We start from the raw sequence: 13,011 nt of genomic DNA, 5'->3' as shown, positions 1-13,011 counted from the left end.
TTTAGACGCTGCAGTGCAATTTCTGCGGACACCATGTCCGCACTATTCACTCCTTGAAATTACCACAATTTGCATTTTGCCGATGTACTTGTTGTGAGACGCAATGTGTCTTTTGTAAAAGTCAGACTAACCAGGTTGACTATCGGTTTTCAATAAGTTAACGTAAAAGAAAAGTAAGATTTCAAAGTAAATTTACACAATGTAATTTTTAAGTTTAGCTTCAGCCCTTTGTAATGAGCTAAAGATTTGGGGATGTAAGACTGAGACTATTGTCTTTATGGCTCCGCTCTAATCGCTCAATACTTCGGTCTAGATTTGTTCGGTGTCAGTAACTAAGATCAGATTTCATTTCATTGGATGCATGATATTTTCTTCTTTACCATTTCATGCCTCGAAATTACCTTCCAATCGCAACTATCAATAAAATAAATCTAAGTCCAACTTAAGAAAAATAAAGGAAATCAAAAACACCAGGGTGGTACAGTTAAATGTCTGTACCTATACCCCATCACATGGTACCTAGCTCTCCATCCCCATGTGTCATCAAGTGTCAATATCACCTGAGACTCACCCAGTGTTGTATCCCAATATTCTGATGGAAAACACATCAGGGTAGAAAAACCATAAGAGGGTCTACGGCCTCTGTCGTATACAATCGTAATTCCAAATATCCAAATTAGATTATTTGTTTGTTTGTTTTCTGTAAATTCAGTATATCTATAATTAGATTATTTGATTATTATACAGATACAATTATCTACAATTGCGTTTCAACGTATACCAGGTTTCATAACCGTACAACCGTTTAAACGTTATTACGTTTATAATATACGTTAATATGTGCTTCTACTATAGGAACCCGCTGATTTTACACTTTCATACCTCTCTGTCATTTCTTACAGTAACGTGGTTTTAGTTTAGCGTGAAATCGGTCGATTCGTACCAGTGTATTTGGCTGATGTGTTTCTATTCCTCCAGTAGGTAAGACTGCTGAGTACGTCTGCTGTTGCCCATTAATAGTTTCCTGCTGGTGGCCGATAGTAGCTTCTGCCACACTTGTACCAATAGTATAGCGTAGAACTGCTTCAACAAGTATATTACCTTGCGCTGATCTCGTCTCGTTAGTAAAAATATGCTTCTTCCCAATACATCGTACAGGTATGATCGCTGTTTCAGGCATAGCGAAGTCCTCTTCAAACTGTTGCAGAACATAGGTATCCGCAAATTCGGCAGTACAAGGAATGAGTACGGGTTAGATCTCCGACTGTGCATACTGAGAGACTACAGGTCTCAGGTAAGATTTTACAGCAAGAAACCCTCTTTGATTTATGGAAGTCATCAGAGTTAGTTCACTCCCGAGAGCTAAGTCATCAGAGTTAGCTCACTCCCGAGAGCTAATCAAGTTGCTTAGATTACTCCCAAGAGTTGAGATAATACTTAACCGACTTCCGAGAGCAGATTAAGTTTCTCAACCGATTCCCGAGCGTGGATTAAGTCTGTCAACCGCAACATTCCAAAAATAGCTGCGTTCTATGTGAGTCACAACCTATGCGCAAATGTATTATGTGATCAGCGTGGGATTTAGTTACAGAGAAGTTATTTGGCTGATGTGTTTCTATTCCTCCAGTAGGTAAGACTGCTGAGTGCGTCTGCTGTTGCCCATTAATAGTTTCCTGCTGGTGGCCGATAGTAGCTTCTGCCACACTTGTACCAATAGTATAGCGTAGAACTGCTTCAACAAGTATATTACCTTGCGCTGATCCCGTCTCGTTAGTAAAAATATGCTTCTTCCCATTACATCGTACAGGTATGATCGCTGTTTCAGGCATATAGAAGTCCTCTTCAAGCGTTGCGATATTGTTCATTGCTTGAATCCAATTTGCTCCCCCGGCTGTATGGTTCTGGAAGCTAAAAATCTCTTTGCTAATTATGTCCAACACTGGTAGCACCGGTGCCAGGTTAATAAAACTCATACACTTGCCGTTTTCATCTCCGGTCAAGCCCGTTGTTTCGTCGTTAGATGGTTGTGTATCATAGTAGTTCAATAAATTCACAAAATTAAGGCTGTCGTATAAGCTCGGCATGTAATTATTTATGCTTTTGACTTTCGTGTTTGTCGCACATGAGCTTCTATTATTGATACTAGCGTTACCATATTGGCACACTCTTTGCACTTGAAATCGTGTCCCGTCTCACATTTTGTGCCACCCAATGCTCGATCTACACAGTGCAAATAGTCTCCGTCACATTCCATACAATTCTTTATACAGTGTAGAGTATACTTTTGCTTGACAACCGATTGTAATTTCTTCACCTCGTTCTCAAACTTCGCATATTCCTACAAAAAGTATCGAGAAAATCTGAGTTAGGCAAGAAAGCGGTAAAGTAGTACGAAAGCCTCACTTGCTGCTTGCAGGCTATGTATTTATATCGAGAGTGCTGTACAATGATTGTGTTCTTCCTATTTGTCTGTAAGAGCCAACTGACTGTGTAACCGCTGTCGATACAGATTATAGGGTGGCAGGATTGGGAACTGAGGCGACAGAAAGTCTCGAAGCCGTGTGCTCGGTTTGTGGTTGATAAGTGTAATCTTTACTGAAGTGTGCATCATATGCGTGACAGATTATGTGCCTGCTGTACTTCCTGAGTATACATGGTACATCCTTTAGGCCAGCTAGTAAATACACGTTCAGAATTTCAAATATCAAAGTTCCTGTTCATGCTAAATCCGTTTGAACGTGTTCCAGAATTATAAGTATAAACTATAAACTATAAACGTTACTACGTTTATAGTATACATTACGTGGTTCTACCATAAGGATCTCGCTGATTTCACACAGCCCCCCCTCTGCTTGAAAATTTTATGCTGGCTTATATGTAGTTTTAGCATGTAGACTCAAAAAGCTCACATGAATTGTACAAGCAAAAGAAAAGAAGCGGGTTTTGATCATATAATGACAATGCTTGTATTATATCTTCTTAGACAAAGTATACTTAGACTTTGCAAGCTACTCGGTTACTCTAATACGTTTGGGTTCAGGTCCTTGTGGTCCTCGATGGTGGATAGGACGTTTCTTAGTGCCTTTTGGAGGTACGTACATACCATGCTGTTTAAAGCTTGGTATAAATGATGTTTGGGGATAAACCTTGACTATATCAGGATGTTTGTTTGTGGGTAAGATAGCATATGCATCAGCCTTGTTTTTGTGTAGGCGTTTGCGAAACTTCTTATTGAAAGCTTTCAATACGTCTGGGTCGTCAAATGGTGATGGTGGAAGATCGTAATGTGCCACATCTGCAAACTCCATAGTGTAATATGTCATATTATCATGCTTGTACTTCCCGGGAATCTTCTTAAACTCGTAAGACATAAGAGGCGAAATAGCTTCACATGTGCGACGAAGGATGAACTCTGTTGTAGGGATACGATGTGACCCGATATTTAAGGCACTAGAGCCGTCTCCGCTCTTCTTATTGGCCACAGAGATCATAAATGGTCTAATGAATTTAGCCGTATGCACAGTCGAAACTCGACTATTTTCTTGGTATCATTCCATCGCTTCTGTCTCTCCTTGAGAGCGATGTTCGCATCTCCCTCAAGCAAGGGACAGATTACATTTCTGGTACGACACAACTTCTCTAACCAAGGTAACACATGACTATATCTTGAGACTCCTTGTCGGCCCTTGAAATAGTGAGTGGGTGTTGAACAAGTGACTGAATTTGGTGTCTCGTTTATTTGTGTCTGTACCCAATTAATTGATACACCACATGTCAGCTTTGTTTAATAGTGCTCCAAGCATGAACTCCTTCATCTTTCTATGTTGCACCTCATTCACACTTTGTGTCTAAGGCTTATAAGGTACACCCATCTTATGGCATGGTCACACAACGAGTAACAGTGTTGTCATGACATCAACTGTAAACTCAATACCATTGTCGGAACATACTATAGCTGGGCAGTCGAAATCTGCGAAACATTTATATATACACTCAGCCACAGTTTGTGTTGATTTGTCTTTCAGAGGATATACTACGTTATATCTTGAAGCAACATCAAACACGTGACAGACATACTTATCTTTCGCGTGTTCGGACATGAGTAGCTCAACCAAATCAAAGATAACCCGGCGCCACGGCTCATCATCAGATACGTTGCGTAAAAGTGCGTATCCGTAGCGCCTGATTCGATTAATTTCGCAGCCGTCGCATTCGTGATACACCTGAGGTATATATTGCTTAAGATTTATGTGTACAATTTCGTACTTTTTGCAATCTTTTTCAGTCATAACCTTGTGTATGTGTTTAAAAGCATGATTTTGTCATAACCACTTCAGAATAGCCTCCTCCGATGATTCTGTGACATCGAAATCTTTTGCATCGTCACTTGGACTAAATGAAGCATACCCGGAATATGTGTTATGCCAAATAAAAATGCGATACTACCTTGCCACCGACTGACTAATTGTAAGATAGGTTTTCATGTCCTGTAGGTATTGTAATGATTTCTGATCGCATAACACACTAAAATGCGTGTTATAGATAGTCCTCGAAACGAGTGAGTGCAGTTATGTTACAATAGCTAAAAGCACTTATTGCACTGTCAGGTAATCGATCTGACACGAGTTCACCGCCCTGCCAAATAAGTGTACATATCTTGGTTTCCCATCAATTATCTGATACAGAACGCCTCCGATTGCCATGTCGGATGCATCTGTTGCCACTATAAACGGTATTCCATACTGGTGCCTACTAAACCACTGTTTTGAGCTGCTTAAAAGCATCATCACATTCTTTGGTCCACAGAGCTCTGAATTGACCTTTGTGACATCGTAAATGTCCAAAAGGTTTGAGTTAACTTGCTAAGTGTGGATGTCAATGTAAACTTGAGATCAACCGCCATGCCTCGACACGTTATTTCTCTTTCGTCTTATAACTCCAACACGATGATAGATTCTAATTTTTGAGTTACATCCGGCACCTTACAGCGTGATGATATACAGAAAAATTGCGAGACCGGATCCAACAACGGTTTTTCTTCTTCATGTCCGTTAGCCCTTACATCCAGGATGACCCGCTTGTCTTGCGGTGCATCCTTTTGTCATAGTGACAAGACTAAGATTCTTACTTAACTTCAATCTTCGGTTGTACCTTACACGTATGCTTATGGTATTCTCCAATTCCTGCACAGTCAGAACACTTTCGTGACAAAATGTTTACACTTTTCTGCATGCCTACCGTTCCAACACCCATTCGGCTCGTGCTGGGTTATTCTCCAATTGCAATCAGCTCGCCACAGTTATTCGACTCCTTATATTTAACCTTAAGGGGTGCTGTCGGCTATTCAGCCTTGCCACAGGGTTGCCTTTGGTGTTGACATTGTTCTTGTGTTCATCAGACCCTTGTACATGCTTGTTCTTAGGTCCATCTTTGTCTCCACCTTTGCTCTCCTTGTAACCCCCAGTTGGTGACTGAGAGTCTCGACCATTATCTGATCCTCCCGTTTCTGAGATTTTACAAATCTAACCACAGAAATCGGACGCTTTGTGAAGGTCTGATCTGGTCTCGAATAGAATTGAGCCCAAGTCAGATTTGCGAGTTTCACGATACCGTAGGTAGGTTCTTCGATAGAAATATGAAACTTTTAGTAAAGTTAGGTATGCCTCGTGAAAACAGCAAATACTCTGAGGGATTGTGAAGCTGAGACATTGCCTATATATAATCCTCTCAGTACTGTTTCCGCCGAAGGAATTTTATTTAGTGTTTCGTTGTCGCTCTATTAGAAACTATGGTATGTTTCGTGGGGGCGAATACGAGAGACTCATAAAATCATATCTTTAGAAAAAGGAAAAGAAAAAAAAGAAAAAAAAGCTCTCGATGTCCTTAGTTATTGCATTAACCAATAGCTTGCCACTTATCAAGAATTACCGACTTAGCCTTCATCAGACTGGTACATCTGGTTGGCTGAACGGAGGATAAACTGAGCAACACTAATAGTCCTTAGAAGCATATGTTCGGTTGAGCCATCTCACTACCGAAGTATTCAGATATAAATAGATTTGGAGAGTAAATATAGTTCTATTAATAGACCTAGACCAAATATTATGTTTGGTATTTTACTGGGGCCTTTTAATGGCATTGTCCAAATATCTGATATGTAAAATGGAAATGGTATTAATTAATAAAACTGTTAAAGACCATTTAGGAAACTTAAGTTCCTCGTATTATCAAGAGTACGTTTATAACTTACGCACTGCTTAAGAGTACGTTTATAACATAGATTCTAATGTAGAGGCTCGGCTACTACACACACTTTTTCGAGTGAATTGCTATCTTTTGAGGGTGAGTATGGTTGAGTGTGTACCACGGGTCGTGTCTCAACCAACATAAGCTTGTACCCAAAGGCGACCCTGTTTGGTTGAAAGAAAACGGTGTGCAATGTGAGAGTTTTGCAAGTATATATCTGTCTAATTATGAGAAGCACATTTGTCCTAAGTATTTGAAGCCCTAAGTATCTGAAGCGATGTGGTAAACAGTGGATATCATTGACAGATGATACCATGTCAATAACAGTAAACGAGTGGAATTCATAGGTTGTAGCCAATAATTTGATCAAGCTTAAGAATGCAGAGGAACTGATGCTAGAAAACCTATTTGGTCACGATGAGATACAAGATGAATATACACTCCTGCCAAGGCACTCGCGAAGACATAAACGCAACGATCCATTGAAGTGTACAAAGCACAAATACTCTAGGCATCAGCTGTACAAGCAGCCTATCATAGATTAGAAGCGAAATAAAAAAATTGAAAAGGAACGGCAAGCCAATACTGCAGCGTTGAATAACGGCAATCAGTTTATATATACTAGACATGCAATCAACCTAAAAACATATCAATCTCTTTACAAGGAAGAAAAGGATGTGGAGCACGTTTGCACGAAAGTATATGAGACAGCATTCGTTGTCGAAGAGTCGCTGAGTAAATGAGTTGCTGAATTACAAGAACAAGCTTTCAGTTTGAAAAACAAGATGGATGATAAGTGCATTCCAGAATTCACGTACACATATGTTACTAGTTCACAAACAAACACACATGTGTGGATGGGATTCCATACAATAGTAAGTTCACAATTTCGTACATACTGTGTATGTTGTACGCCTACAGTTTCACCGCGGAAGTAGGACGCTATCATACTACGATGCAGTTTTTCTATTTTTCGTCACAGTGGAAAAAAAAATAGATGAGGAAACCATTTTTTTTTTGATACTTGTGCACAAATATTCGTCTAGATAAAGTCATATGGTCAGCTGCGGACCCCACATTATCATATTCATGACGGACACAATCATTTGCTTTGTGTGTCCACAAAGTCTACTGCGCCATCGTTCACACCATAGCGACAACGAATACACACTTCCCCTCCACACCCAGCCCACATTCGCAATATCTATTTACTATTCCGTAACCAGTGCTGACTTTCTTTTTGTTTAAAATCGTGTAAGTCTACATCGTGTATAGATGCAGCCACAGAACGTGACACTCTAGTGTGAATAACTCGATGTGTATATCAATCCACATAAAAAAGACAGACCTTTCGCCTCCACAAAGTATATGTAAACCGTTATGATATCATATAAACTGCAATTTCAAAACAAAATTATTCAATATCTTCGGTGTTTTGTAAAGAAAATAAGTGCCACTTATTGCAAGCCATAGGTATAAATGTCGCTCTGTACTGTTCAGCAATAGTTAAAACTCCTTATGTTCCTACCAACTAACAACCACCATTGCCATATTCACGCAGACGCATGCAAATAAATGCACACAATACGGCCGATTTGTGCACGCACACCCACAATGTTGACAATCTCAGTATATATAATTATAAATAATTGATTTCGATTTTTCGAGTTCGGGCCAAAGTGGAAAGGCTATGATTTGGCCGCCGAAAAATTATGGGGGTTTCTTGTTGTTGTCAGGCCTCTCGTGTGGGTGGGACTTGCAAGTTGGAACTTGGGAAGTTGGATGCAGTCATGATGCATAAAATAAATATGCAGCCGGCACGGGCAGGCAGCAGTCCAGGTTTCCAACTAATAGTAAATATTCTTTGGAAACAAAACCAAAAAAAATAGTTGACATTTTCGCCGTACCGAACTTCTAATAAAGTGAATTATTTGTCCACTATTATTTTTTCTCCACGTGAAAGCTTTGGCGTAGTGGTTGACCTCCTATACCGCACAAGATATACAGAATACGCAAGTAGCACATACTTCTTTTTAGCGTCTTAGGATAGAATAGATAGCCATCATGACTAACAGCTGGATCTTCAAGTGTCAAGATGACAACGGTATGCAAGGAAGTGTATTTAATCTGTATCAGTAAAAAGGTATACACCTTCGGCTGTACAAGGATCTCAAGTAGCCGACTCTGCTGTGTTTCTGGAGGTTCGATTGAGGTTGGATGAAGTTGGATCCGTTGTCAACCACTATCGAGAGCACATATACAGTCTACCCTTTAGTACAGTTTTTATTTGAGGCTACCGCTGTTTAAGTTTATTTCTCTCCACAACTATTTAGGCAAGTGGACTGCCACGTGCACCACTGACGATTCCCTTACCGTAGAAGGATCTGACAGTAAGAACGGAATTGAGCACAATATCTCCAAGGTAGGTTGTTAAGCTTGGTATAGTCCTTATTCAAATTGAGCATATATTTTTGTTGTATATATGTGACGTTCAATATATATTGACTAAGTAGATTCATTAGTAGGCAAACCGCGATTTGTGCATGCAAGGCTGATATACGAGTGTGTAACCTCGAATAGGTGGACTATTTTGAAAGTCAGTGTAGATTATGCAGTCAAGGTAGATTATTATCGTTCATATCCATTAGTTGATATACGAGTGTGTGTAACCTCGAATAAGTGGACTATTTTGAAAGTCAGTGTAGATTATACAGTCAAGGTAGATTATTATCGTTCATATTCATTAGTATCACAAGATCCATTATGGAAAATACTAAGTCACGGCGTCGAAGTGGGCTAGATGGATGAGAAACGGGCTGCATGCTATTTGAATTTTGTGTGTCAGTTATCTTAAAATATCCGATGTGAACTGCTTGGGTTCTACGACACGACTTTGTCAATAAGTAACGGCAATAGCGTACGTGGATAAGATTTGCAACCTGCAAACATGGTTTAGCGGAAGAGTCTCTTCTGTTCAGTTGTGAATTACTCTCGGTAGCGAAATAGGTGAATACGAATTGAAGCTTGTCGAATGAGTTCGATTATAAGCAACATGGAGGTGGGCGGAGTTTATATTTACACATGGATAAGCAACTGACCAGATCAACCGTGGTGAATCTTTGGATACAACGGCAGTCTAGACCATAGATGATGCAATCTCAGTGAGGATCAGCAATTTTCGATACATATTCAGCTTAAGTTATCAATCTATATATATATATATATATATGTATATATATGTATATAAATATATATATGTATATATGTATATATATATGTATGTACGTATATATGTGTATATATATGTATGTACGTATATATATGTATATGTATATGTATATGTATATGTATATATGTATATTTATATTAATATATATTCAGATTTAACACGTACTATGGAACAAAAAGTTGTCGTTACAACATACACAACCTTCAAATATGTTAAGTATAGTGCGGCACAGTCATATAGAGCATTGCGGCGGGCAAGTGGGAGGAGCGACGATTACGGGAGGATTTGACTATTTGGCCCTTTCTGCGAGTTGAGTATTATTTACTATTGAGAGTACGATAGTGACGAGTAAGACGGTTTGGGAGTAGAATACTTGCTGTGAAAATTAGGAGAGACGAGTAGGACGGGTAATAAGTGAATGATATAACCCGATTTTGATGCTGGATCGTGCACTAATAGCGTTAAAAGCGCTGGGACCATTGTCACCTACTCCACATCACCTGTGCCGGCGTCGACTTCACTAGATCTCGGTCCATCTACAAACAACTAAGTCAGCCACACATCCGATACCTCATCCCTCGTCATGCAGGTTGTGGAGTCTGCTGCCGGCCCCGGACCCCTAAAGCTTGTACACCCATACATCACTGGTACCAAGACTCTGTGTGTGTTCTCTCGCCCTATTGGAGGACCCGCTGGTTCCGCTGCCCCTGCTGCCGGTGGTGCTGCTGCTGCCCCTGCTGCTGCTGCCGCGGCTGCGCCCGAGCCTGAGGAGGAGTCCGAGGAGGAGGATATGGGATTCGGTATGTAATAATTTGGGGAGATAGGTGCGGGTGTAATTTTATATTATATTGTCGAGGTGTTTATGTACATTCGTTGTTTGGTATATTTGATGTTTGAAATGTATGGGCGGGTTTATGTCAAGGGCGTTGAATATAGTTGCTAGTAGATGTGTAGATTTTCGGCACGCACTTATTAAATTTCGGTAGTTTGTATATTTGCGGTGAGCGTGATGTAAATTCAGCTGTTCATTTTGTCAAATATGTATGTATATTGATACGCGCAGTTGTTGTTTACATATATATTGATGAGTGTTACAAATTTACAATGTCGTAGCGAGTTGAGTTGTTTACATAATTCGAAAGGGATCTATTCAATTTTTTTTTCTTTATGTTCGGCTGAAAGTTTTTATGAATGAATTCATACATACAAGGAAACCCTAAACCCTGTTTTCTGGAGATAAATTGTTGTCTGATCTGATGTGCGATATTACTGAAATTAAATCGTGTATATATCACTTAGGACTCGTTGGAAATCGTTGAAACCGTTGTGTAAGATTTTGTAATGAAGTAGCTGTGTGTGTAGGCATCAATTCGGTTGAGGGTTGTCTGTGTTGTTCATTTCATTTCGTATGATGTTTACCTGTCTCCTAAGCCTACTGCTAGTAGCTTGATTCTCAAAATACTATTGTCTTTTTTTTTGGCACAGGTCTTTTCGATTAAATTCCTAGTCAGGTCATTATAAATTCTAATAAAGATGTATTCTATGGACGTTACTAAGTACTGGACTTCGGACGTGGTTTACGGTTTGCTCATGATGAACAGTATACCCAGAGTGAGTCAAAGGATATTTTTTGTGCACAGCCCCAAAGGGGCTGAATACCTAAATTTTATATAAAAGGCAGCCCAAAGGATTCGAATATCTGGATTTTCATTTATAAGGCAGCCCAAAGGATTCGAATATCTGGATTTTCATTTATAAGGCAGCCTAAAGGATTTGAATACCTGGATTTTCATATATAAGGCCGTCGTTGTGTGTCCGGGTCAACGACATGGTAGACTATAATATGCGATGGGGATTGATAGTTTTTTATAGATGCACATGCTCTGCATTCATAACTTACACATTGACGTCGAGAATGTTCAACTTGGAAGTTAGATATGACAGCTCTGCACGCATCGATTGCGGGCTTTTGTTTTTCCTTTAAGCCGTGGCGGTTATGACCTTAATCGGGATACATGTGATGTGCAGGCATTTGTTTGTTTCGATCGAATGATTGCAAACTCGAGCGCTCAATCGTTGAGGAAATAGTTTTGATGATGTTCTGTGGTGATCCAACGACTGGCATCATACTTCATAGATCTCTTCACACCCAAATCAGAGTGTATATATATATATATACGTATATATAATATCGACGCCCATGGTACGGAGGGTTTGTCGGAATTACATTTTGGGCGGCAAAGAAGTAAAGTAGCTGAGAACTTTGGGTATATAGTTGTCTCTAATTGCATGTGGTATAGAGTTTCCGCTGATCAGATTGTCACAGATTATCGTGCCGTTGTGCACTTAGGAAAGGACGGGTCATAGAAAGCGCAAAAATGTCGACAACTTGCTTTAACTCACACTGGGAGTAAATTATACATGCCGGCATATAAGACCTATCGATTAAAAAGTTGACTTGCTCGTTATCCGATGGTGTGTAGTATACATGTCCGGTGTGTGTCTACTGTCTCCTGCGCTCACATACCCAGACGAATAATTTTGTCAGCCTTGAAGTCATCCTAGTACTCCGCGTGAAGACCTTATCCTATACGTATATGTACATGTAAATGTATGTACTTATCAATATTGCACATACATACTGATCACTGATGTATAAATCTGTATATATGTGTTTTTGAGGTGAAATGGCTGCATTTTATTGTGGAAGAACATGAATGGCTCAGCGGACCGCAGCACTTAAGAGTAACATCACGGATTGCAGCTGACGATTACGAAAGGTTTCCATAAACGAACTTTAAGCCGTTTACATCCGGCTATACAAATGTCGATATCACGTATATATGCTCATGATTGTGCGTGTGCCTATCACGCTTCAAAAATCTCATTGCAAGCATTTATTTGTGTATGTTTAATACACACGCATACCCTTTATTTTGTATGTTTTGAATACATAATTGTGTATATTTGATCTAAGTAGGCAATGTGTGTTGTTCGAAATAATCTGTTTCATTTGTTTGTGCGGATGACGTATTGCCGAGCATATATTCTAATGTAGTTACTACACATAATCTAAAAAACATCATAAAATCATGTGCTGGATACTCAAAAGTTAAAAAAGGTACCAGTGCAATATATACCTAGAAAACAAGATACAACGTCCATGTCTACCAAACATGTATTGTACGGTATGAACGATGGAAAATATACAAAATATAATTTATGACATTGCCCTTTCAATGCATGACTGAAATAGAATCATAAACACGAAACATAATTGTGCACGAACCCTAATACACATGTATATATTTATACATATATATACACACACATTCATATTTATATATAAATATATTTGCACACACGCACACATTCTTATACATATTTATATACACACACACATAGACTCGCCTTATATATATATATATATATATATTTATATACATACATATATACACACATATATATATATATACATGCATACATAGATACACACACACACGCATATATACACACATATATATACAATAGTATAA

At 39.2% G+C, this 13,011-nt stretch overlaps 2 protein-coding genes across 2 annotated transcripts; one reads left to right on the top strand and one right to left on the bottom strand.

Moving 5' to 3' along the window:
• Positions 1–3,008: 3,008 nt before the first annotated feature.
• SARC_00832 (hypothetical protein) lies at positions 3,009–3,491 on the bottom strand (the record flags this gene model as incomplete). Its single annotated transcript, XM_014305449.1, has 1 exon — positions 3,009–3,491. The coding sequence occupies one exon, from the start codon at positions 3,489–3,491 to the stop codon at positions 3,009–3,011; it is 483 nt and encodes a 160-aa protein (XP_014160924.1).
• A 4,759-nt stretch (positions 3,492–8,250) lies between these two features.
• SARC_00831 (hypothetical protein) lies at positions 8,251–11,171 on the top strand. The gene is made up of 4 exons (XM_014305448.1): positions 8,251–8,350; positions 8,580–8,668; positions 10,065–10,275; positions 10,961–11,171. The coding sequence occupies exons 1-4, from the start codon at positions 8,311–8,313 to the stop codon at positions 10,972–10,974; spliced, it is 354 nt and encodes a 117-aa protein (XP_014160923.1). The 5' UTR covers positions 8,251–8,310; the 3' UTR covers positions 10,975–11,171.
• The last annotated feature ends 1,840 nt before the right edge of the window (positions 11,172–13,011 follow it).

This window comes from Sphaeroforma arctica, assembly GCF_001186125.1.
Source record: "Sphaeroforma arctica JP610 unplaced genomic scaffold supercont1.29, whole genome shotgun sequence".
NCBI lineage: Eukaryota > Ichthyosporea > Ichthyophonida > Sphaeroforma > Sphaeroforma arctica.
Note: the sequence above shows the minus strand (reverse complement) of the source record. Positions and strands in the feature narration are given on the sequence as shown.